Source organism: Acomys russatus, chromosome X (assembly GCF_903995435.1).
Source record: "Acomys russatus chromosome X, mAcoRus1.1, whole genome shotgun sequence".
NCBI classification, from domain to species: Eukaryota; Metazoa; Chordata; class Mammalia; order Rodentia; family Muridae; genus Acomys; species Acomys russatus.
In genome coordinates this window covers 31,964,621-31,991,783 of record NC_067169.1, presented here as the reverse complement: position 1 = coordinate 31,991,783, position 27,163 = coordinate 31,964,621, and the positions used below count along the sequence as shown (strand labels likewise).

Genomic DNA, 27,163 nt, shown 5'->3' with positions numbered 1-27,163 from the left:
GCACATAAATTTAAATTAAATAAAAAATTAAAAAAGAAAAACCCCAAAACAAAAACAAAAAACTCCCCCTAAAAAGCAGAGTCATGTTTTAATACTTTCTGCAGTTAAGCAGGAGAAACAAACTGCAGTAATGACTGGCACAGAAAATTGACTAAACAACAGTTCATTGTATATTTCAGAATTGCCAAAAGAATAGATTTTTGCCAGCCATGGTGTTGCACACCTTTAATCCCAGCACTTGGGTAGGCAGAGGCAGGCAAATCTCTGAGTTAGAGGCCAGGACAGCAAAGATAGCATAGAGAAACCCTGTCTTGAAAAAAACCAAAAAAATAAAAAATTAAAAAGTGAGTCTAGGATAGCCAAGGCTATACACAAAGAAACCCTGTCTCAAAAAACCAAAAACAAAAATAAATAAAAAGACGTTTAAAGTTTTCTTCACACAAAATGGTATCTGATGCAACAAATTTGTTTGGTTTTGGGGGGGTTTGCAGGGGGAGGTTGAGACAAGGTTTCTCTGTGTAGCCTTGGCTGTCCTGGACTCACTTTGTAGACCAGGCTGGCCTGGAACTCATATCAATCACCTGCCTCTGCCTCCCTAAGTATTGGGAGTAAAGGTGTGCACCACCATGGCCTGCAACAGATTTACTGATTGGTTTGATTTAATCACTCTACAATATAAATATCAAGACATAGCATTATAACCAATAGATATACACAATTATCATCTGTCAATTAAAATTAAAAAGAAAATAAACTTTTATCTGGGAGTGGAGGTTCAGGTCTGTAATTCCAGCGGCACTCAGGTTGAGGCAGGCAAATCACAGACTCAAAGACCAGCCTAGACTATTGTGATACTTTGTCTGATTAAATAAATAAATACATAAAGAAAGAAAGAAAGTTGGGGCTGAGAATGGTGGCACATGGCTATAGTCACACATTGAGAGGTGAGGCTGAAAGAGTGCCAAAACTTTGAAGCTAGTCCTGGTCTACATAATAAGTTCCAGGCTAGCCAGGGCTACATAGCAAGCCCTATCTCAAAAATAAAATAAAACAAAAACCAAATACCATTTTCTCATATGATACCCTGCTATCCCTGCTTACTGGATGGGACAAACCCAGGAGGAGTTTCTTATTCATTATTTTTTCCTTTGACAAATATTTATTTACTACGCCCCAATGATTCTAAATCCAAGTAACTCCAGTCTAGGTCATTTCCTTTATTTGCTGTCACCAATGAACCAATGTGAAGCTCTGTGTTGCTTAACGAAAGGATAAGCTGGGCTTTTAAAACCCACAGGGAAGCTCCACAAAAGTTAAATATTAATGCATGTATGCATAGAAAACAATTACTTTAACTAATATCATAACAGTAAATGAAAGAGTGTAAAGTTCAAGCAAGCACAGTGTATTTTCAATCACAATAATTTTCTCCAACTCTCTTGCATAATTAAACAGTATTTAAGATAATTACTTGGAATTCTGTCACACAAAGACAAACTTCTCATTTGTATTACTCCTCTGCCATTGCCTTCTATAGTTCTTTGAAAAGGCATGGCATTTTTTTTTTTCCGATTTCAAAAGCATGATGTGTCCACTGGAGAAAAATTTTAAATAGAGCAATATATGAAGAGTAAAATAATCATCATCTTGGCTACAAATGTAGCTCAGTGGTAGAGTGCTTGCCTCGTATGTGTGAGAAACCCTGAGTTCAATTCCCAGTACTGAAAAAAAAAACAAAAACAAAAACAAAAAACCAAAACCCAAAACCCTGGAGGGATGGGTATGGTGGTGCATGCCTTTAATGCCTTTAATCCCAGCACTTGGGAGGCAGAGGCAGGTGGATTGCTGTGAGTTTGAGGCCAGCCTAGTCTACAAGGTGAGTGAGTCCAGGACAGCCAACGATACACAGAGAGAGACCCTGTTTCAAAAAACAAACAAAAACAAAAAACAAACAAACCCTGGAACCAGGAGTGGTGGCACACGCCTGTAATACTAGCACTCTGGGAGGCAGAGGCAGGTGGATCTCTGAATTTGAGGCCAGCCTGGTCTATGAATCTACTTCCAGGACATCTAAGGCTATAGAGAAACCCTGTCTCAAAAAACAAAAAACAAAACAAATAACCATTATCTCAGAATGAAGAGACAGTGGCAGTGGATACATTAGAATTTTTTATTTGCTCCTATGAATTTGGAGATTTGAATGAAAACTGATTTTGGGGGGTTCTTTTGTTTGTTCCAAGTTAGGGTTTCACTATGTAGCTCTGGCTGTCCTGGAATTTGCAGAGATCTGCCTGTGTCTATCTCGTAAGTGCTGGGAGTAAAGGTGTGCATAACTATGCCCAGCTTGAGAACTTTTGTTGTTGTTTTGTTTTGTTGTTGTTTTTCAAGACAGGGTTTCTCTGTGTAGCCCTGGTTGTCCTGGACTCACTTTGTAGACCAGGCTGGCCTCGAACTCACAGTGATCTGCCTGCCTCTGCCTCCTGAGTGCTGGGATTAAAGGCATGCACCACCATGTCTGGTTTTAAAGTTTAATTTTGTAAACGTGTATGGGTGTTTTGCCTACATGTATTTGTCTTTCTTTCTTTCTTTGTCTTTTTTTTTTTTTTTTTTTTTTTTTGAGACAGGGTTTCTCTGTGTAGCCTTGGCTGTCCTGGACTCACTCCTACATGTATTTGTATGTGCAGCATGAGCACACACGGAGTTTTTTGGAATCCAGACTCCGGGAAGCTGGAGTTATAGACAGTTGTGAGCTACTCCATATTGGTGCTGAGAATCAAACCTGAATTCGCTGGTAAAACAGCCTCTGTTCCTTTTTCGGTTTTTTGAGACAGGGTTTCTCTGTGTAGCCTTGACTGTCCTGGACTCACTTTGTAGACCAGGCTGGCCTCGAATTCACAGATATCCACTTGCCTCTGCCTCCTGAGTGCGGGGATTAAAGGTGTGCACCACCTTGCTCAGGCAATGTTTTTCTTTTGTTTGCATAATTTGTAGACTTTTCAGCAAAGGAGGTTAGCTTGTTTGTTGTTGCTATTGTTTTGCAGTGCTGGGGATGGACCGCAGAGCCTTTTACATGCTAAAGAATCTCTCTTCTGCAGAGTTACAGACCCAGGAAAACAAACAGTGAGGAACAGAACAAAGAGTGAGAGCTCAGTAGTTCCTTTTCATCCTGGTGTCTCAAATGCCTTAGGCACTGTTTGGCACACAGTAGGGATCCCAAAGTAATTTCTGAATGGCGAATAATTATGCCCTTAGCTAGTGAGACCATGGTGTTGATAAAATCACTCTGAAGCTATGTTCTGGTATGCTTTCAATAAGCACTCCATTCTAATACACATTTTGCTTTGATGTAAGCCCGATTAAATTCAACTTGCAGGTCCTACCCTCAAGAGCTACTATTATTGTAACTGTAATGAAACAAAGACAAACAAACAAAACCAAAACCCCAAACAAACAAACAACAAACAAACCAACCCTTTGCTCTCCCTGCCTCACCTTCTTCATCTGGTAAGCTCGCATCCAGGTGCTAGGGGTGTAACAGAACCAAGTTCTCAAATTTATGGTCCAATGTATAGCAAAAACATGAACCAATATTTGTTAGGTGGTGAGAAAAAACAAAGCATAAGACTAAAGTGGATAGGAAACAACTCCCTATGGGGAGACATTAGGATATGTTGCTATTTTCTAACGGCTAATCAGGGACAGCTAAAGGTTCCAAACCTACAGGACTGTCTTTCAGTCTTCAAGTTCTGACTTCATGACTCAATGCAGTGATAGGGTCAATTTAGAAGGTGATCTGCTTTTTTGAAAAATGAAATAAAGCCGGGCATGGTGGCGCATGCCTTTAATCCCAGCACTCGGGAGGCAGAGGCAGGGGGATCACTGTGAGTTCGAGGCCTGGTCTACAAAGTGGGTCCAGGACAGCCAAGGCTACACAGAGAAACCCTTTCTCGAAAAACAAAAAAAAAAAAAAAAAAAAACAAAAACAAAAACAAAAAGAGAGAGAGAGAGAGAGAGAGAGAGAGAGAGAGAGAGAGAGAGAGAAAGAAAGAAAAAGAAGAAAAATGAAATAAAAGCCGGATGTGGTGGTGCACAAGTTTAATCCCACACTCGGGAGGCAGAAGCCGGCAGATCGCTGTGAGTTTGAGGCTTGAGGCCAGCCCGGGATACAAAGAGAGTCCAGGACAGCCAGGGGCCAGGGCTGTTACACAGAGAAACTCTGTCTCCAAACACACACACACACACACACACACACACACACACACACACACACAAGCCCAGAGGGCATCACAACAGCAAAGCTCAGCACTTGTTTCCGGTCACTTGGTTCAGTTTTATATACACATGTATCAGTCTACAAAATTTACTGTCAGTCAAGCTTGAAGAAAATAGGGGTAAATGCTATGGCAACTTTGAGGACTGAGGACTGGTATCTAAACACATGTATGCACTCATGCACAAATGTGCACATAGAGACCACAGGGGCACCGTTGGTGTCTTTCTCTTATTGCTGTCCATTTTATTTTTTGAGAGACGGACACTCCCTGAAGTGAAGTTTGCTGTCTCATCTGGGCTGGCTGGCTGGCTAGCTAGGGAGCTCCCGGGATCTATCTGTCATTGAAGTCCCCCACCCCACATTTGGGTGACAAAGCAAGTGAAGTCTTGTCTGGGGACTCTAACTGAAGATCCTCCTCTTGCACAACAAGCACTCTTTATCCACTGAGCCATTTCCTAAGCTCCCTAAACAGGACCTTTCTTCGTTAAGATAACCTGTGCCTCATGCACGAAACTATTTGTGTTTTCTTTTTTAGTAGGGCTTAACCATACACTGGAGAAACAAGGAAATAACCATAGAAAAAATTGCCAAAGAAGACTGAGACCACAGGCAAGAGTTTGGAGGGACAGGCAAAACAGAACTGAACAAAGCCTGGTGCGGTGGCGCACACCTTTTAATCCCAGCACTCGGGAGGCAGATCTCTGTGAGTGTGAGGCCAGCCTGGTCTACAAAGCGAGTCCAGGACACCCAGGGCTACACAGAGAAACCCTGTCTCGAAAAACAAACAAACAAAAGAATTTAGTTAGCTGGGAAGCTCAGGTGAAGGACCCTAGCCTGCCATGTGAAAGGCCGTGGGTTAGATTTTCGCGGGTGCACCTCTCTTTGTTTCTTTCTGTGTGTCTCTCTCCCTCCTCTCTCTGTACACTCATTTTAAACCAAATTTATTTTATTTGGTAGGATTTTCTTGTTTTTTGAGAAAAGGTCCCTAGGCTGGCTTTTGAACATGTGCTGGGATTACAAGCATGGACCACCTCACCAGGCTCGCTTATGCATTTAAACATTTATTTTGGAAATCATAACTACCCATCAAAATAAGTAAATTGATTAAAGAGAGACAGGAAATCACCTCTCAAGTCTTCTCTGAGTACACCAAGTTCCCGTTGAAGCAGAGCTGTAGGACATAATTATGCTAGAACAAGGTGGACAAACAACAGTCTTTTAACTAAATCTCACCCACCGCCAGCTTTTGTATGGCCCTGAAGCGGAGAATGATTTTTCCATTTCTAAGTGGTTGAAAAAAAATGAGAATATTTCATGACCTGTGAAAAGTACACGAAGTTCACATTTCAGTGCCTATAGTTTTACTGGAACATGGCCAGGTTGATCCATATTTTCTATGGCTGTTGTGCTACAACACGGAAGATTGCCTGACCCCTTTTAGAGAAAATGTTTGACCACCAGTGTTCTAGAACACCGAGGACCCATGCTACAACACCCTTTTAAGGCCCCTCCTCCACTCCAGCAACCCCCTCAGCGTTAGTCACCAACGAAGATTCTTGGAGTTGACACGGAGGCGGGGGGCGTTATAATAATGAATTGTACCTCATGGGAAAACAGAGACCCAAGGCAGCATATTTCTATATAAGGGAATTTGACTGTTTCTGTCACATACTGGAGAATAACGTCTGAGTTTATTTCCCTGATCAGAAAAGAGGGCATCACCGAGGCATCTGCAGGGTTGCGTTTAAGCAGGAAGGCACTTGGAAAGCTGTCAAGGGAACAAATGTTCCGGGGGTGTTTTTTTTTTGCAAGGAGAGCCTCTGAGTCTAGCTGTAGACCGCGGTTCCCTTTAAGCGGAGGCGCCTGGGCCCCTCTGCTCTGGCCCTCGTTTTCTCCTCTCCAATCCCCTTTGGATCCTGTGGCTTTCTTTCTCTTCAAACTCCCCCCCAACCCCCCACACACTCTCCGGACTTTAAAAAGCTTCACAGAAAAACAGGGCTCAGGTATGCAGGCCTGGATGAGGCCGGCCCGGGCGGGGTCAAGAAGGGACCCCCTCCAGGTGACAAGAATGACTCAGCAGGGGCCTAGGCGGGAACTGAGATAGGGAAGCCTGGGCAGGCACAAAATCCCCTGCCACAAGAAGCCAACAAACCAGTATGTTAAGGACGCAAAAAAAGGGCAAACAAAAAGTCATTTCAGTTAGCTTTAGGCCATGCGCGGACTGGAGGCCTGTGCCATCGCGGGCCTTAGATTTAGACTAATAGGCCTGTCCCGCTTCAGGCCTTTCACTTAGGACAAACATCACCACGGTTCGACTGGGCCCTCAAAAACGGTTGGATGGGAGCCTTTGAGGGGGTGCAGAAAACTGCATGTCCATGATTATCTGGAAGACTCTGAGGGCACTGTAATCTCTCGAGAACAGGAAACCATTTTCCTCACTAGCTCTGAGATTTTGCTTTGCTAAGGCAGCTGAGGCTTCCCTGCCCCCCTCTCGCCCTGTAGCCGCTGCTGCTTCAAGCAGCCACGCCCCGCGGGCCCCAGGCTTCTCGGCCCTGGGGCTTGCAGCCCCCGCGCAAGGCTGCACACCGCGCTCTCATCCGCCCCACCCCCGCACAGCCCCATCCACCCCCGCGGCCAGCCGGGGGGTGGGGGCGGGGAGGGAGGGCGTGGGGGGGGGGAAGAAGCGCTGAGCGACGCCTTGGCGCCTGCGCCTTGCTAACTTCCTGCCGCGGACCGCCCCACCCACTTGTGAGAAGCCCGCCTCCGGAGAGCACGAGAGGCCCGCCCACCGCGCGCGATTGGTCACACAGCCGAGCCATTGGCTCCCAGGCCCGCCTCTTCCCCCGCCTCTCCGGTTTCCCAGGGCGGGTGCGCATGCGCTCAGCTGCCTGGGCGGGCTGAGAGGCGCGGGTTGAAAAGTCTCGTTCCAAGTTTGGAGAGAGGAGAGCGTCTCAGACCTCGGTACCCGCCAGCGGGGAGGAGGCCGGAGAGAAGGACGCGGCGTCTGGGCAGCACCCAGACAGCCCGACCGAGCTCAGCCTTTCCGAGCTAGGAGTGCGTGACGTGCCTGAAAAGGCAGGAGCGCCTGCGGTCAGGCTGCTCTTGGCTAACGAGAGAAGTCCGAGGCGGCAAAGCGGGGGTGCCCGAACGACCCGAAGCAAGATGGCGAGTAAAGAGAGTAAGGAGGCCTGCGGGGCGGCGCGCGCCGGGGCTGCGGGGGGCGGCGGGCGCGCGAGGCCTCGGCACGCGCCGACGAAAGGCGCGAATTGGCGTGAGGAGCAGGGGGCGGGGCTGGGCTCTCGGCTAGGCGCGCGCTTGGAGGGGGCCTGCGCGGGACGGGGCCTGCTCGGTGAAGGCTGGGAGCACTTCCGGAGCCAGGCGCGGGGCCGAGGGGGTAGGCCCCCTCCCCCACCCTCTCCCCTCAGCGGCCTAGCTCCCTCCCCGCGCCCTTGGCTCGGGGCGCAGGCGGTCGCGGTGGAGAAGTAAGCGCGGCGGATCCTTCCGTGCGCGTGTTCGTCGTCGGTCTCGGGGTCGCGGCCCTTGTCCGTGTTGGGGGGGGGGAGGTTTAGGAGGCCGCGGGACTATGGCTGCCGATGCTGGCATGGGTGGGAGCTGGGGCCGCCTGAAGTGGGGATGGAGGAAGCAGGCCTGTGGGGGTTGTGCTACACGTGGATTTGTCTTTTCGAGTGGGTCGTGGCGCCCCTTTATAATACAGGTCATCTTAGAAGAGGTGCGAACGTCTATAAAAGGCTGAAAATCCCGATGTTAGTGCAATTAATAACCCAATTCGGTAAACGCAGGAGATGCTGATCTTGAAAGTGGAGGTGAAAGAGCTTCCTGGTGTTAGTATTCTCTTCACTCTCTGAAACAGCAAGCAGTTCGCGTGCACATAATAGGTAAAAGGGAAGACTAGATAAGGTGTGGCCACCGAGGTGACCTCCGGTGTCCGTATCCATGTTTTGACTTAGATCCTTCTCAGCCACTTAATTGCGGGCTTTCTCCAAATTTCAGTGTTTGAAGATACTGTGGAGGAGCGTGTCATCAACGAAGAATATAAAATATGGAAGAAGAATACACCGTTTCTGTATGACCTGGTTATGACCCATGCTCTTCAGTGGCCCAGTCTTACCGTTCAGTGGCTTCCTGAAGTGACTAAGTAAGGGTTTCTGGCAACTTTTATTTTGTGTAGATTTTAAGTAGTTTAAAATTTTCTAGGTTTCTTTTGTTATTTTATACACAGAACATAAACTTGTGACCGGTTAGGTCGTGGGTGAAGTGTCAAGTGGTATTGATGTTAAATAGAACTGTGTTGAGGGGAGAGAAGACTTTACCCTAATACTAATGATTTATAGGAAATGCTGACTATTTTGGCATTCCACGGGCTGTTTCTGGACTCCAGACCAATACATTATTTTCAAACTTGATAGGAAATATATACATAAGAAAAGCTATTATTGCTTGATGCATTTTTGGTAACTGAACACATGTGTATGATACTTTAAAATATATATATATTAATGTATATATATTCATTTGTTAGCAAGGGGAAAATAATTTGCCAATAGTTCACCAAAGAAAAAGTCATTTGGGAGCCGGGCGTGGTGGCGCACGCCTTTAATCCCAGCACTTGGCACGCAGAGGCAGGCAAATCGCTGTGAGTTCAAGGCCAGCCTGGTCTACAAAGTGAGTCCAGGATGGCCAAGGCTACACGGAGAAAAAAACTAAAAAAAAAAAAAAAAAGAAGAAGAAGAAAGAAAAAGTTATTTGGTTTTATAGAATTTAGGTTGAGATTCTTGTTACTTGTAAAATTTGTCTGGCATAATTGCTGATATTTACTGAGCACTTAGAATAGGACCTGACACATCTGAGGAGTTTAAGCCTCATAACAGAACTACGATTGTAGTATATTTCAGCCAAGATTTATAAATGAGGAAAAGGGATGAGAAGTAAAGCACTATGCTCAAGCGCACACTCCTGGTGCTTGCATGGCTTACAAACCAGGACTCGACCAACCCAAACCGGTTGGCTCCAGAATCCAGGTGCTGCTTGTATTAGAGGACCTTTATCTAGCCACGCACCTTTTCTAATAGGAATATGGTTACATACCTTAAAAGTATATTGAATTTTTGTATTGTGAGCCTATAATTTAAGATTAAATAAAACTAATATACAAGGAAGATTTTTGTGACCAGTTGTAAACAAGCCAGTTTTAAGTAAACTCTGCTGAAATGGCTAGGTTCCATACATGAACTTTGACTTAATAGTCAAGGACTTAACTGTCATAAAATCTGAGACTTTTTTTGCTTTTTCGAGACCGGGTTTCTCTGTGTAGCCTTGGTCATCCTGTATTCACTTTGTAGACCAGGCTGGCCTGGAACTCATAGCGATCCCCCTGCCTCTGCCTCCCAAGTGCTGGGATTAAAGGCATGCGCTACCATGCCCGGCTTGCTTTTTTTTTTTAAATATGAAAAGTTTATTTTTAAAATCTAAATGTACAGATGTGAGAAGAGTCTTGAATGGCTAAGTAATAGGGACTTAACAGGCATTGATTAATTTTTTTTCAGCTCTGGAGGTGAGTCAAACCCAGGGCCTCAGCATGGTAGGCATGCACCCTGTGGCTGGACTGTTTTTGAACAGATTCTAAAATAGACTGAGGGCTGGCAAGGTGGCCCAAAATGGTAAAGGCACTTGCCTCCAAGCTGTCTCTAGAACCCACATGGTAGAAAGAATCGATTCCTGGAACTTGTCTTCTGATCTCCACATGTACACTGTTGCAGACATACACCACACAATGAATAAATAAGTGAATAGTACAAAAAATAGATTGAGCTGGGTGTGGTGGCATATCACTGTAATTCTCAGTTATAGGCCTAACATTCATTCTTTTTGTTTCTCGAGACAGGGTTTCCCGGGTATAACAATGCCTTGTCTGTTGTGGACTGGATTTGTAGACTAGGCTGGTCTCAAACTCAGAACTGCCTGCCTCTTCCCAGTTGGAGGATTAAAGGACGCCACCATGTGGCAAGACTCAGAAAGGGAAAAACAAAAAACAAAAAGAACCAAAACCAAAGGGCTAGAGAGAAAGTTCAGTGGTTAAGGGCACTGGCTGCTCTTGCAGAGTACCTGGGTTTGATTTCAATCGCCCACTTGGTGTCTCACAACCTTCTGTAATTGAGGTTCTAGGAGATCGGATGCTCTTTTCTTTTGCAGGCATGGGGTGACCAGATAGACATGCAGGGAGATCGTTCATATGCTTAAAATAAATCTTGAAAAAAAAAATAAAGAACAACAAAAAGAACCTATATACCATTCAGTTTCTTTGGGATTTTGTTACATTTGTCTTTCTGTTCCTGTTAAAAAAAATATTGTGTGTGTGTGTGTGTGTTTCCAGACAAGGTTTCTCTGTAACAGCCCTGGCTGTCCTGGACCAGGTTGGTCTCAAACTCACAGAGATCCTCCTGCCTCTGAGTGCTGGGATTAAAGGCATGTGCTACCACCCCTGGCTTCCCCCCGCCCCAAGACAGGGTTTCTCTGTGTAGCCTTGGCTGTCCTGAAATTCTCTTTGTAGACCAGGCTGGCCTCGAACTCACAGAGATTCTCTTGCCTCTGCCTCCCGAGTGCTGGGCTTAAATGTTTTTCTGTTTTAACTGCAATGTAATAGAAAACACTGGGGAATGGGTTTAAATCTTTTTTATTTTTATTTTATTTATTTATTTTTTTGAGACATGGTTTCTCTGTATAGCCTTGGCTGTCCTGGACTTGCTTTGTAGCCCAGGCTGGCTTCAAACTCATAGCAATCCGCCTGCCTTGGCCTCCAAAGTGCTGGGATTACAGGCGTGTGCCACTGGGACAGGCTCTGGGTTTGAATGTAGCCTTTATTAGTTTTGTGTGCTAAGGCAGTTTGTTTGACTTGGGCTAGTAGTACCAGTTTACATACATTTGGTGGAATTAAATAAGGTCCTGTATGATAATTTCACTATACTTCTATAGAATAAAACCACATTTAAATGATATGTTGATTTTCCTACCTCTCCCTGTTTTTAATTTATTTATTTTAAGGACAAGGTCTCATTGTTTAGCCCTGGCTGGCCTGGAAGTCATTGTGTACATAAGGCTAGCCTAGCACTGTTATGCTCCTGCCACTTCTTCCAAAAAGTTGGAATTAAGAATGTATGCCACCACACCTGCCCTGTACAGAAATAATTTTAAGGGTTCAAATACTGCCTTTAAAAAATTTTACTTAGCTGGATAGTGGCGCATGCCTTTAATCCCAGCACTTGGGAGGCAGAGGCAGATGGATCTCGACGAGTTTGAGGCCAGCCTAGACTGTAGAGCCGGTTTCAGGACAGCCAGAGCTGTTACACAGAGAAACCCTGTCTCGAAAAACAGATTTGCTTAAATGTATATGAATGCTCTATCTGCATGTATACCTGCATGCCAGAAGAGGGCACCAGATCTCATTGGTGGTTGTGAACCACCATGTAGTTGCTGGGAATTGAATTTAGGACCTCTGGAAGAGCAGGCAGTGCTCTTAATCATTGAGCCATCTCTTCAGTGGCAAAATATAGCTTTATTTGGACTTGAATTAAAGCTTTTTTTTTTTTTAAGAAATTGTCTTTTGTAGTCCTGACCAACCTAAAACTCATATGAGATCTGCCAATCTCTGCCGCCCGAGTGCTGGGATTAAAGTGGTGTGCCACCATACCCAGTTTATACTCGATTTTCTTTTACTTTTTTTGAAGATTTATTTATTATATATACAGTGCTCTGCCTGCACATACACCTGCAGGCCAGAAGAGGGCACCAGATCTCATAGATGGCTGTGAGCCACCATGTGGTTTTGGGAATTGAACTCAGGACTTTTGGCAGAGCAGAGTCAGTGCTCTTAAACCACTGAGTCATCTCTCCATCTTTTTTTTTTTTTTTTTTTTTTTTTTTTTTTTTTGGTTTTTCGAGACAAGGTCTCTGTGTTGCCCTGGTCTGTCCTGGACTTGCTTTGTAGACCAGGCTGGCCTCGAACTCACAGCAATCTGCCTGCCTCTGCCTCCCAAGTGCTGGGATTAAAGGCGTGTGCCACCATGTCCAGCCTACACTGTATTTTCAACTGCACCTGTGCTTGCCTTGAACAATCACATGAGGTCAGGTGTGAAATTTTCCATTGCTAGCCTTGTGCCAGAATTCAACAAATACCAGATATTGGAGCATTTTGGTTTAGAGATGCTCAGCCTGTAGTTTTGTATGTTACCCACAGCATAGACAGGCAACCCTTTTATTTATTTATTTATTTAGGTTTTTTTCCAGACAAGTTTTCTTTGTGTAGCCTTGGCTGCCCTAAATTGTCTTTGTAGACCAGGCTAGCCTTGAACTCACAGTGATCCATCTGCCTGCCTCTGCCTCCTGAGTGCTGAGCTTAAAGGTGTGTGCCACCAAGTCCTGCCCTTTTAAAAAATTTACATTTATTTACATGGAGATGGATTCATCATAAGATGTTACATAGGTTAGAGCACAACTTTCAGGATTTAGTTCTTCTACCATGGGAGTTCTAAGAACTAAGCCAATGGTAAGTATATACATTATATATATTTAATTTTTTGTTTTTTATATTTAATTTTGTTAGAAACAGGGCTTCAGTATGTAGCTCTGGCTGGCCTTATTTTAGAACTCTTCCTGGTGTAGCTTCCTAAGGGCTGTGATTAAAGGTATATACCACCATGCTTAAAATTGTGTTCAAAGCTGAGTATGGGTGGTGTACTCCTTTAAGCACAGCACTCCTAAGGCAGAGGCAGGCAGATTGATGGCTGTGAGTTGGAGGCCAGCCTGGTCTACAGAGGAGTCTAGGACAGCCAAGGCTACACAGATAAGCCCTGTCTTGAAAAGAACAAAAAAAAAATGTGATGTTTCACATGAATTATTATTGAATATTGAGGACTGCTGTGTAGTGCTTTGTGGGCTTTCATTTTGAGGGTATGAAGTGACTTCTATTTTATCTACCATATTCAGTGGTAGAAAAGTTGCGTGATTTTTTTTACAATGCCTGTCTTTTTGAGTAACAAGATCCCACTCTGCCTCACATCCTTCTGTCTATACTTAACATTACTGGGACTTGTCCAAATAATTGACTTAGCTCTTTAAGATGTTTTTATAATAAATACTTTTCTTTTTTTAGTTTTTTGAGACGGGGTTTCTCTGTGTAGCCTTGGCTGTCCTAGACTCAGGTGTAGACCAGGCTGGCCTCAATTCACAGGGATCCACCTGCCTCTGCCTCCTTAGTGCTGGGATTAAAGGCTTGCGCCACCACGCCAGGCATAAACAGTTTCTTGGGTTTTTTGTTTTTGAGACAGGGTTTCTCTGTTATCTTGGCTGTCCTGGACTCACGTTGTAGATCAGGCTGGCCTCGAATTCAAGAGTGATCTGCCTGCCTCTGCTTCCTGAGTGCTGGGATTAAAGGCATGCGTCACCACGCCTGCCTATAAATAATATCTTAAGTAACAATGAGTACAAAAGTATATAGTATGGAGAATAAGCTTCCTTCCAAGCTGGTAGCTCCTAATTCCCCCTGCATTAGCAGAGGCAGTTTTCAATTTTTTTTGTCCATCTTCACAGAATGTTGAAATATATTTATCTAATTTTTTTTATTTGTCTTGAAGATTGAATCCAGGGCTCATGATTGCTAGTCAAGCATTATTCCTAGACTTAAAAAACATAGCCATGTGTGGTGGCGCATGCCCTTAATCCCAGCACTCCGGAGGCAGAGGCAGGTGAATCACTGTGTTCGAGGACAACCAAGCCTACACAGAGAAACCCTGTCTTACCCAATACTTAATCAAGGCACGGTGGTGCACGCCTTTAATTTTAGCAATCAGGAGGCAGAAGCAGGCAGATCTCTGAGTTCAAGGCCAGCCTGATGTACAAAGAGTTCCAGGACAGACAGGGAGGGCTATTCAGAGGGAAACTTTGTCTTGAAAAACCCAAAAGAAGAAAAACCCCCACATACTTCATTTGAAATAAAAGTCTCAGTTGCTGGGGGTGGCCTTGAATACAGAATCCTATCTTAGCTTCTGAGTAGCTAGGGTTACAAGACTGCATTACCAGATCTGGCTATGGGCTTTTTTGTTTGTTTTTGTGACCAACTGAAACAAACAATTGATTCCTTTCATTTTTAAGCCATTGTAAAGATTTTAATTTGTCCAAGTTCTAAAGTACATTATTTTATGGCCTTTACAACCCTACTCAAAACTAGAGATTGAGCCCAGGGTTTTGTGCATGAGAGTCAAATGCTACTAAGGTATATTTCCAAAACTATTTACTTTCTGTTTTGAGTTCTGCTTAGTTGTGCACACTGGTCTTTAACTTATTCATGGTTCTGGCAGGCCTTAATTTGTGTTATTCTTGCCTTAGAAACCTGAAGAGTTGAGATAAATGTAGGCCACCCAGCTAGAGCCTAAAATTTCAAAGTTTATTTTTTTTTTAATGTTTTCATTTGTTTTGTTTTTTGAGACAGGGTTTCTCTTTGTAGCCTTGGCTGTCCTGGCCTTGCTTTGTAGACCAGGCTGGCCATGAATTTACAGAGATCCACCTGCCTCTGCCTCCCTTAGTGCTGTGATTACAGGTGTGGACTACCATGCCCAACTCGCTTGCGTGTGTGCACACTCTCTCACACTAGTATGCTCTCTCTCTCTCCCCTCCCCTGTTCCCCTCTCCTCCCTTTCTCTGTCTTTCAAGACAGGGTTTCTCTGTGTAGCCTTGGCTGTCCTCACTAGCTTTGTAGACCAGGCTGGCCTTGAACTCAGAGCGATCCACCCACCTCTGCCTCCCTAAGTGCTGGGATTACAGGTGCCCTCCTCTCTTTTTAAAAAAATTTATTATGTATACAGTGCTCTGCCTACAGGCCATAAGTGCAGGCCATAAGAGGGCAGCAGATCTCATTATAGATGATTGTGAGCCACCATGTGGTTGCTGGGAATTGAACTCAGGACCTGGAAGGGCAGTCGGTGCTCTTAACCGCTGAGCCCTCTCTCCAGCCCCTCTTCTCTTTAAAGATGCAGTGAGGGGGTGCACACCTTTAATCCCAACGCTCGGGAGGCAGAGGCAGAAGGATCTCTCTGAGTTTGAGGCCAGCCTGGTCTACAAAGTGAGTCCAGGACTGTCAAGGCTACACAGAGAAACCCTGTCTTGAAAAACCAAAAAAAAAAAAAAAAAGAAAGAAAGAAAGAAAGAAAGAAAAAGAAAATATTGCATAGGCATCACAAACACAAATGGTATATATCGTACCATTTTTTTAGGTGAAGAAAATGAGACTGGAGAGATACTGTGCTTTAAACTGTTGTATATAGCTAGTATTAATTTGAACCAGGACATATAACCCATTTTTTTGTTATTTAATGCTTTACTCATTCCATTTTACCTCATTGTCTCTTAATGGAAAACCAGAAATATTAAACCATCAGCTAGCTGGGTGTGGTGGTGCATTCCTTTAATCCTAGCACTAGGAGGCAGAGGTAAGTTGATATCTGAGTTTGAGGTCTGTAAGCCTGGTTTACAAAGCCAGTCCACGACAGCAAAGGTTATACAGAGAAACCCTGTCTTGAAAACAAAGTCAGTTATATTAAAATGGGTCTTTAGGCTGAAGGTAAAAATTGGAGTGGGAAGTTGAAAGATATATGGGGTTGGTGATAGACTGCTAGGTAGATAGATTGATGATGTATTTATTGAGTCAGATCTACTGTCCTTAGTGCTGCTCTAGGAAAGGTAGCATTTACAATAATTGAGGCCAAGAAAGATAGACTCTTCAAAGGGGAAGAAAACCAAACCCTCTTCATAGAATGTTTTCTTATATTTGAAAGTATGGGGATAATAAAGTTGGTAACTAGACGGGAAGCAGGTTTGTAGTTGGTGTTGTTTACATATCTGCTAAAAACATTTTAATGTATTTTGAGGGAACCAGATCGAATTTGTTAGCAACAGAAAATTCCTATAGGATTAGTGTGACTTTTTTTCCTCAACAGGCCTGAAGGAAAGGATTATGCCCTCCATTGGCTTGTACTGGGCACTCATACATCCGATGAGCAGAATCATCTGGTGGTTGCTCGGGTTCATATTCCCAATGATGATGCACAGTTTGATGCTTCCCATTGTGACAGTGACAAGGGAGGTGGGTATACTACATAATTTTAATTGTGATGTCAAAAGGAGTATTCCTCTTAGCATGTATATTAAAATTTATACTGTTAGCTTTTGGCTTAGCAGTGTAACTTTTAAAGAACTATTCACCTAGCATACAGGTAAGGTTTTCACAATAACACGGGACTGAAAAACTAAGATTAGTGTAGCAAAACAGGCTGTTCATAGGAAATTGATTAAGCACACTATGGTATGTTTAAAATATTACTTAGCAATTAAGAAAAGGAAGAAAAAACTAATCACTGATGTGGAAGGTAAGAATTTTATGAATAAGCACATCCTAACTAAAAAGACTAGCTTTAATTTTTTTTAAGTATCTAAGGTAGAACTTTATTAACATGAGGTAGCTATCCTCATGCTATAGTGCAAATTGGCTTTGAGAAATTACACATAGCAGGTAGCCTGTATTTTGAGGTTTTCTTTTTCTCAATTTGTATTCTATTCTATCAGTAACATCTGTTGTTTGTTTTTGTTTATTTATTTATTTCTGTTTTTTGAGACAGGGTTTCTCTGTAGCCTTGGCTGTTCTGGACTCATTTTGTAGACTAGGCTGGTCTCAAACTCAGAGATCCGCCTGCCTCTGCCTCCCGAGTGCTGTGATTAAAGGCGAGCGCCACTACCACCAGGCCAGAGTAACATCTGTTGGGTTGATTGAAACTAAATGACTTGTGAGTTTTAATTCTGAGTATGTATGTTTTGTTTTTTTCCGTACACTAGAATTCGGTGGCTTTGGTTCTGTAACAGGAAAAATTGAATGTGAAATTAAGATTAATCATGAAGGAGAAGTAAACCGTGCTCGTTACATGCCACAGAATCCTCACATCATTGCCACAAAAACACCATCTTCTGATGTATTGGTTTTTGACTATACAAAACACCCTGCTAAACCAGGTATGTAATAATAAAGTTAGGCTGTTACTTAAATTACTTCATTGATTTGAGATATTATTATTTTAAAGATTTGTTATATGTACAGTGCTCTGCCTGCTTGTACAGCAGGCCAGAAGAGGGCATCAGATCACATAGATGGTTATGAGTTACCATGTGGTTGCTGGGAATTGAACTCAGGACCTCTGGAAGATCAGGCAGTGCTCTCAATCTCAGACCCATCTCTGCAGCCTGGTTTCTTTTTTCTTTTTCTTTTCTTTTCTTTTCTTTCTTTCTTTCTTTTTTTTTTTTTTTTTTTTTTTTTTTTTTTTTTTTTTTTTTTTTGTTTTTTTTTTTTTTGGTTTTTCGAGACAGGGTCTCTCTGTGTAGTCTTGGCTGGCCTTGAACTCACAGAGATCCACCTGCCTCTGCCTCCTGAGTGCTGGGATTAAAGGCGTGCACCACCATGCCTGACTTCCATGCCAAGTTTAAAAAATTAAAGTGGTATACTATAACTTCTATTTTATTTTGTTTCTTTGTTACTGAGTTTTTCTGTTTTTAGCCTCGCCTGTCCTGGACTTGCCTCGTAGACCAGGCTGACTTCAAACTCACAGAGATCCACCTGCCTCTGTCTCCCGAGTGCTGGGATTGAAGATGTGTGCCACCATCACCACCTTCAAGTTTGGTAATTCACTGGAACCTAACAGCAAGCTATACTTGCAGTGTAGTTTTATAACGAAGGATCCAGAACAAAAGGAAAAGTAAAAAGAAATCAGGTTGATAGGTCTCCAGAGGGGGCACAAACAGATTTCTCCATACCTCCTTTCTGGGGTCAAATAGGACATCCTTTTAAAAATATAAATAGAAATAATATAAATAAATAAATATATATACATATATATATACATATACATATATATATATATATATATGTATATATATATGTATGTATATATATATATTCAGAAAGACAGGAGCATGTGCTAAGTGACTGTCCCAGAGAAATATGTTTGAGGCCTAGGGTCTGGAGTTTCTAATGGAAATCTGGTCACAGGCTGTGTACACTCATGGTAATGAAAACCAACAGCTTCAACAACGAACTTGGATGCATCATTGAAAAAAGGCCCTACAAGTTGCTATAGCATATCTTTATTGCTCTCAGACTCAAAGGTTGGCCCATGAAATCATTCATGTTTTCAGGCTATCCCTGGGACATGCAAGGACTGAACAGTGACCAGATCTGCTATGTTAGATATAGTTGTGGTTTTAAAAATTGCTGTATTGGTGATAGTACTAAGGTTTCCAAAAACGAGTCAATGCACTTGTGGGTTAAATGTAGTCCTTGTTCTTGTAGAATTGCTGTTATGGCTCATTCAGTGACTTGGCTTTTCTTACCAGTTCTGGTAAGAAACAGATAACTTAGTGGTTATTGTGTTTCATTTTTCTCTTAGATCCAAGTGGAGAATGTAATCCTGATCTTAGATTAAGAGGTCACCAAAAGGAAGGCTATGGTCTTTCCTGGAATTCTAATTTGAGTGGACATCTCCTGAGTGCATCGGATGACCATGTAAGAACTGTGTTTTTCTTAATCTGTGTCTTATATTGAGAGTGAAGGTGTCTTAGATCTACGCTAAAGGATCTCTATAAAGATAGAAAGTTTTCTAATACAGTGCCATAGATTGTTAACATTTTCTTGGGTTTTAAGACAATGGTTTCAGACTACTCTTATTAGACCTTAGGATTTCACAAAGCTTTTTTTGAAGATTGGAGGTTTACCACTGTTTAAAAGAAGACCGCCAGATTAACCTTTTCATTTATTTGTGTAAAATTGGACAGGTTTTTTTTCTTTAGATTATTTTCATTAGGTGTCCCAGAATGAAATTCCATAGTGTTAAGTTTTGTAGTTACTTCTTGCTTCCCTTCTGCTAACAACAGCTGTAGCTAACCCACTATGGTCTATGGCCTCTTAAACCATTGGCTTTGACATGTTTACAGTACTAGATTCCCGCCTGTGGAGTTGGCATCTCAAATCTAAATAAGAAAGTGGTCAGTCTTTTCTCTTGCCAGTGTTACACCAGTGTGCACATCTTGCCTTGGTATATAGAATTCAGAGCTACCAACATAACACCTTCTATAACCAGGAGGGCCAGCCAGCAAGTAGGTAAGGGCATCTGGCTCAGTTGATTTCTCTGTCCTGCAACCATAGGGTGTGTTGACAACCACAGTAGCAATTGTCTATTTTGGTTTGGAGAGATGAACATGTTCCTAAATAGGATGTTAGCTTTTAAATCTGGCATTTTCATAGCTTTTGTTCTTTTTTTCCTTCTCCCTTAGACTGTCTGCCTATGGGATATAAATGCAGGACCAAAGGAAGGCAAAATTGTGGATGCTAAAGCAATCTTCACTGGCCACTCAGCTGTTGTAGAGGATGTGGCCTGGCATCTGCTGCATGAGTCCCTGTTTGGATCTGTTGCTGATGATCAGAAACTTATGATGTAAGACGGAAGGTTCAGAGGAACCTTGATGTGTCGTCTGCATGACCCATTAGTGATTGGTAGTCTGATTAAATTCTATTTCTTGAAAGTTATAAGTTTAAAATGAGAAATAGTGCCAGGTGTGGTGGTGCATACCTTTGATCCTGACAGAGGCAGGCGGATCTCTGTGAGGTCAAGTCCAGCCTGGTCTACAAAGCCAGGACTATTTAAGAAATCCTGTCTTGGGGAAAAAAAAAGAGAGAAATAGCTTCTGGTGAGGTATACTTAATATACAATTAGCTCTGCGTGTATGTAGTGAACATTTTACACAGGGATATATTTGTATATTTGTGTTTTTGTTTTGTTTTTTAATAAAAGGCCAGGCGGTTGTGGCACATGCCTTTAATCCGAATACTTGGGGATGCTGAGGCTGGTGGAATTCTGTTAGTTTGAAGCTAGGCTGATCTACTAAGTTAGTCCAGGACAGCCAAGGTTACACAGAGAAACCTGGTCTCAAACAAACAAACAAAAAAAGAAGAAGAATGGTTACATAAATGTGAAGGAAAATGCTTAAATAGTGATATTTCTAAATTTGTGATCCAGAGTTAACTGACAAGAGATCAGGGAAGAGGGTAGTGTTTCAGGGTGCGGGCACAGAGCTACATTAGAATTACTGAATACCCCATGTTTCATAAGTAACTACTAATGACCGAGACAAGAACAATAAACTGAAATTTGGCGACACAGGTAAAACAGTTTTTTAAAAAAAAATTATATCCTGTTGTCTGTATTTTGGTGGCGCACACCTTTAATCCTAGCACTCAGGAGGCAGATGCAGGCAGATAGATCACTGTGAGCTTAAGGCCAGCCTGGTCTACAAAGTGAGTCCAGGACAGCCAGGACTACACGGAGAAGCCCTGTCTAGAACCCTCTCCCCAAAAAGAGATACAAATCCAGTAAAAGAGAACTAGAAATACTAGTCCTAATTATTTGGAGGTTTAAAATATATCATTTAGTAGGCAAAAGCACAAATCGTGCTGTGTAGAGTTTGTGTATTTGTGAACAGGTGAGCACATTAGAACTTTGCACAGAAAGGAATAACCTCAGCAGAGTTTTTGGGAGTTGTAGGTGCTGTATATGCCTTGTCCTTTTTTTCAGATGGGACACCAGATCCAATACCACTTCTAAGCCAAGCCATTTGGTGGATGCACACACTGCTGAGGTCAACTGTCTCTCATTCAATCCCTACAGCGAGTTCATTCTAGCAACTGGCTCTGCAGATAAGGTTTCATAGTTTTGTTGTTTTCTTTTTTTGTGTTTACCAAGTCCTGTTTTGTACTTTAAGAGGCATTTTAAAGATCCATAAAGTCTAGAAGTCATTTTTGTTTGGTTTCTTCTCTATATAGACTGTAGCTTTATGGGACCTTCGTAATCTAAAACTAAAACTCCATACGTTCGAATCGCACAAGGATGAAATTTTTCAGGTATGTTGACAGTTTTTGAGTGTCTTTGTATATGTATGGGTGTATGCATGCTGAGGCGGGTTATGTGGAGGGAGGTTAGAAGATACTTTTTGGGAGTAAGTTTTATCCTACTTCCTTGGAAACTGATGGCTGAACTCAAATTGTCAGGTTGTTTTGTGACAAGCTATTTTGTTTAAGCTGTCTTGCTTGTCCAGTTTTCAGGTGTCTTTATGTCAGTGACTTTATGAAAGAGAGTATTTTTTTTCCCCCTTTGAGACAGGGTTCTCTGTGTAGCCCTGGCTGTCCTAGGCTCACTTTGTAGATTATGCAGGTGATTCGAGAGTGTGGGTGCTGGGATTAAAGCATGCACCACCATGTCTGGCCCTGTTTCCTTTTTTAAGATGGGGTTTCTCTGTGTAGCCCCGGCTGTCCTGGAACTCACTCTGTAGACCAGGTGCTGTTGCCTTCCTCTGCCTCCCAAGTGTTAGGATACAGGAGTTCTTAAGTACTAGAGCCGGGCATAGTGGCACACACCTTTTAACCCCAGAGGCAGGCGTATCTGAGTTTGAGGCCAGCCTGGTCTGCAAAGTGAGTTGGGGGGTGGGGGGGAGTACTGGCGAATTTGACATCCTGGGTGCAGGCTTGTGAAGCTGGGCCCTTTAAGGATAGTACTTAAGGACTTGGTGGATGTAGTTCAGTGGTGGAACAAAGCACATTGTGCTGACTTCAACACTATCAAAGTGGCTTGGTGTAGGGGTCACCGGAAAGCTTTGGACAGTGAGATCTCTAGGCTGAAAAGTGGATACATAATGTAAGGTAAGGAAAAATGGATTAGAATAATAGCTACAAACCAAGGAATAGCAGTTTTAAAGTTTTCAAAATATCTATTGCTAGGTTCACTGGTCTCCACATAATGAAACTATTCTGGCTTCAAGTGGTACTGATCGCCGCCTGAATGTGTGGGATTTAAGGTAATATAGGATCTGGTGACAAAGTACTGCATAAATATGCTCATCTGACGGATTAATTAGTAGAACTCATAAACCAGGAAAGCAATTTATTTGTTAATCCTACTTTGATAAACTTTTAACAACCTAAGAGTTAAATCAGCAAACAACATAATCGATCATGCATTTTATATGAGTATTTTGCCTGTATGTGTGTGCAGCACATGTATGTCAGGGGCTTACAGCAGAAGAGGACACCAGATCCCCAGAACTGGAATTATGGACAGTTGTATATGGATAGCACTATGTAGCTGCTGGGAAGGAAATCCCTATTCTGCAGGAGCAGCAAATGTTCTTAACTGCTGAGCCATCTCACCAGCTCTGAGTTTTGTTGTTGCTCAAGTGTGAAACGCTTTGATAGGTGTTTTGTAAATTAAAATACATTTTTGCTACAAATGATTGGGGAGGTAGCTCAGTGGTAGAACTAGCATACACACAGTTGTGGGTTCATTCTCCAGCACCACAAAAATTAAAATATTAACTGTTATGTCTCACTGGAATATCATATAGTATATAAGCAGAATTGTTGGATTTGGGTGTGGGTTTTTTTTTGTGACAGAGCCTTCCTCTTCTAAGTGCTAACTAGTATCACAGACCTGTACTACCATGCTCAGGCCAGTGGCTGCAGCAGACAAGTTCAAAGCTATTTTGGGGCTTCATAATCTGACCATGTCTCAAAAAGTAATTTTTGGGGGGCAGACAAGGAAGGGCTAACTCAATAAAACACTTGCCTACCATGTGGGGGCCCTGGGTTTAAGCTTGCCCTCCTTCCTCCACCCAAGAAAAATTATTAATATACCTTTCCTTGGCTTATACATTGTATAGCTAAAAGTTGCTGTATCTTTAGACAGATCCATATAACTGATGTGTAATGATATTTTACGCCTGGAAAGCAAAAGGCTTAAAAATACGTAGAAGTTGCACATTTTGTGTGTGTATTTCCCTTTTAATTCTAATGCATTAAAGCCACAGTTAAAATGTTCAAGACATTTTGAACTAATGTTTATTATGAGCAATATTTCCTCATTCTGCAGCTTCGAGTGGTTCTAGACTGTTTCCAGGAAGTAAACAATTCATAATACAATAATTAAATGTTGCTATTTTGCTACTGTTACGAACGATAATGTGTATCTGTGTTTTTAGATAGTCTTAGGCACCCTGTGAAAGAGTTGTTCAACCCACAAAGGCTCACAACCCACAGTTTAGGAACCACTTTCGTGCTTCTCATAGAGAAATACTTACTTTATGGCTTGATAAAACATCATGCTGTATGTATGTAAGACTTTGGTCATGAGTTTTATGTTGTCTTACAGTAAAATTGGAGAAGAACAATCAGCAGAAGATGCAGAAGATGGGCCTCCAGAACTCCTGGTATGCATTAGATTAAATATCATGCACATTGGATTATTTCTCATTAGTTTATCTCAAGAAGAGGTCAAAAGCCGGGCGTGGTGGTACATGCCTATAATCTCAGCATTTGGGAAGCAGAGGCAGGTGGATTGCTGTGAGTTCCCGGGGCCAGCCTGGTGTACAGATTGAGTCTAGGTCAGCCAGGGTCTTAAAAAAAAGTCAGAGTTTCAGATTTTAGCTTGTCAATGAGTTCAGAAAGGAAGTCCAGGAGGTTTTTGTGATTGGGCTCTGGCATTTACCAAAAATAGTAAATGTTTTTAGGTAATTTGAGCTCCTAGAAATTAGTATCTGATAAGGTTGTATTTGTTTTTTGAGAAGACAGTGCCACTGCTATTTGTTTAAGCTGCACTTCATGTTTTTCTCTAATTGTATGGAAAAGTTGTAACCACTTTTCTATAAAGCACTGCCAGGCTTAGTAGTGGTTGTCTCTGCTGAGTTTTCAACATGTCTCCTCAAATCATTTCATCATTATCTCTAACATGTTTAAGCTACTTGAGTTCCTTTATGGTACATAATTTTTTTAAAGGTTTATTTATTTTATATATATATCTGCATGTACACCTGCATGCCAGAAGATGGCATCAGATCCCAGTAGCTGTGAGCCACCATGTGGTTGTGGGGAGTTGAACTCAGGATATGGTACATGAATTGTAAAGTGTAAAGAAAACTTTGAGAGTAAGTAGAAGAAGCGTAAGCTCCCTTTTACTTATATTCCCAGTACTTCCAGTCAGAAATCAACAGGATAAGGAGCTTAGATAGACCAGCATGTTAGCCATCCATAGCATTGCTGCTTAAAGAATAAATCCTACAACCAAGAAGGCTAAAGCAGGAAGATCATGAGGCCATGGGGTGGGTGGGGATAGGGGTGGGAAGGTGTGTGTGTATAATTTACCCTGATTGGGGTGGTGGTGGTGGTAAAATCATTTCACAATGAACTAGAACAACCAGATGGTTATTGTGTGGGCAACTTACATTACTCTGAAGTCTTATTTTCAAACCAGGTCCTTCATAGCTTTTACCTTCTTTAGGAAGGCCTTTGTCTACATACAACTAATGTTATGTATTTACCATTAGGGGGGTTGTGAGATAGATAGCTCAGCAGTTAAAAATACCTACTGCTCTTGGCAGAGGACCAGAGTTCAGTTCCCAGTGTTCATGCCAGTAGACTCACAATGGCCTCTTAACTATAGGGGGATCTTCTATGGGTACTGTACATAGTCACACACCCATGTAATTAAATCTTTTTTAAAAATCTATTAGGACATTTAAGATAAAATAGGTGGTTTACAGAGCTTGACACTCTTCCCCACTTATGTGGAAATTGTTTCTTTAACTTTTCTCTTTTTTGAGATGGTCTCTGTATCCCAGGCCTTCAAGTGCTGATATTATAGATCTGATTCCCATCTTAGTCTGTCATCTCATGTTTTTTAACTGATAAAATAATTAGGGAATTTTATTTAGATTGACTAGTTGGCAGAGAACTGACTCTTTAACTAAAGTCAAACTCTGTTAATATTAGTTACACTGCCTTCTTGTGAGATAGTCTCTTGTAGAAAATAAGATCCCCTTACCATTTCTTGGGAAAGTTTTGCAACACAGTAATTTGGTAAGTCTAGGTAGAGTTTACAGATGTTCATTTATTGTATTTTTTTGAAAGTTCAGAAGATTTTAGGATATTGGGGGTGGGAAAGCCTGTGCCACTCTCTCTCTAAATCGTGGGACAGCCTAAAAGGACTATAGAAACTGTCCCACAATTCTATAGTCTTGGAAGTCTTAGAATAGGAAAGGATATGAAACCAAGACTTTGTCTTTTATTAAGTTTATTCATGGAGGACACACTGCCAAGATTTCAGACTTCAGTTGGAACCCCAATGAACCTTGGGTCATTTGCTCAGTGTCTGAAGATAACATCATGCAGATATGGCAGATGGTGAGTTGAAATATTTTTTCTTCTTTAACTCCTATAAAACCATTTCACTGATATATCTCAGCCGGGTGGTGGTGGTGCATGCCTTTAACTCTAGCATTTGGGAGGAGGAGGCAGACCAGGTCACTGAGTTCAAGGCCAGGCCTGGTCTGCCAAGTGAGTCTAGGACAGTCAAGGCTACACAGAGAAAAAACCCTGTCTTGGAAAACCAAAAAAATGTGTCATTTAGGTGAGTGGAACAGTTTAAAGAAATCTTTTTTGAGCCTGTAAAATGGCTCTTTCTTCACAAGCCATGAAAGTTTTCTTCTTAAACCTTTAACATCCTAACAACCCAGTGAGGTTTAGCTCAAACATTTATTCAAACATTCAGGGACATCATTGTCATTGCTGGGATCTTGATTCATCACATTAAGAATACGAGTGGGAAATATCGAGGTGTTCATATGAGGAACACTAAATATTTGATATTTCTAAGGTTTAAGCGTCTACACGATGCTTAAAATGCCTTTTTTGATCAGTGACTAGTGCATGGCAAATAATGCATTTAAATTCTATTTTTACCTGTGAATTTATTTGGTTGTTATCTCCAGGCTGAAAATATTTACAATGATGAAGAGTCAGATGTCACGACATCGGAACTGGAGGGACAAGGATCTTAAACCCAAAGTATGAGGCGTTTTATTGAATGTATTGCTACATGAATGCTTGATTTATCAAGCACCAAAAAAGGCATTGTATAGTAGGAAAATGTAAGTGGATGGCTTATGGCGTTCTTTACTCTCTGATTCTAGCACTTTCAAGTGAGCTGTTGCGTACTGTATCATATTGTAGCTATTAGGGGAAAAAAAGGAATGTTGCTTAAGAAAGGACATCATTATTGTTTTAAAACACACATTGCTGGGTATTGCCTTTGATTCAACTGTTTTAAGTCCTCATTTTCTCCAACTTTTAAGTGCTTGCTGAAGTTCCCAAATATGCAAGGGATAACTTTTACACTTTTTCCTTCCCACACTTCTTGATTGGCTTTGCAGAAATAAAGTTTTAAAATAAAGTTTGTTTTGTTCTTTTAGAAGATGGGGAGGGGCGAATGTATGTGCATGCTCCTGTTATCTCCTTTCTTGGGTAGAAATAGGTAAGTTGTTCCTTTGGATTTGTACACATTTAAGGGCAAATAGGGAACCAAAAAAAAATTACACGGAAGCTGTTAAATTCATCATACATATTTACTTAATCTATACAGAATCGAGTAGATAAAATCAGATTCACGTTAGTGAAAAATCTCTACAAAATGTCTTTGAAAAGCAAAACAAGACTGCCTCTTAACAATTCTTATCCTCATGAAAGACGTGGGCTGTAAAAATAAAGCAGTGTGTTTAGCACAAACTAGAAGATATCTGCATCATTTTTTCACAGTTATTTCCATCTACAGTCTGAAAGAGGTAGATTTTTTTTCCGCAACACCTGAGAATTGAATTGTGATAACCAGGTGTGTAATAAAGGCAGTTGCATACATAACTAAAAAATACTGGTCTCAGGACCAGAAAAAATACTTCTACAAGTCT

The 27,163-nt window shown here is 42.0% G+C and overlaps 1 protein-coding gene across 1 annotated transcript; it reads left to right on the top strand.

The window, feature by feature from the left end:
- The first annotated feature begins 7,158 nt into the window (after positions 1–7,158).
- On the top strand, positions 7,159–26,652 carry Rbbp7 (RB binding protein 7, chromatin remodeling factor). The gene is made up of 12 exons (XM_051142337.1): positions 7,159–7,451; positions 8,285–8,429; positions 16,279–16,424; positions 17,171–17,344; positions 18,772–18,887; positions 19,655–19,815; positions 20,953–21,079; positions 21,201–21,278; positions 22,152–22,228; positions 23,578–23,635; positions 25,494–25,604; positions 26,192–26,652. Exons 1-12 carry the CDS (start codon positions 7,436–7,438, stop codon positions 26,258–26,260), a joined length of 1,278 nt encoding a protein of 425 aa, XP_050998294.1. The 5' UTR covers positions 7,159–7,435; the 3' UTR covers positions 26,261–26,652.
- Positions 26,653–27,163: the final 511 nt, after the last annotated feature.

Coding starts and splice junctions, on each gene's coding strand:
- Rbbp7 (XM_051142337.1), top strand. Junction 17,345..18,771: donor AAAACACCCTGCTAAACCAG/GTATGTAATAAT, acceptor TTTTTCTCTTAG/ATCCAAGTGGAGAATGTAAT. Junction 23,636..25,493: donor ATGGGCCTCCAGAACTCCTG/GTATGCATTAGA, acceptor TCTTTTATTAAG/TTTATTCATGGAGGACACAC.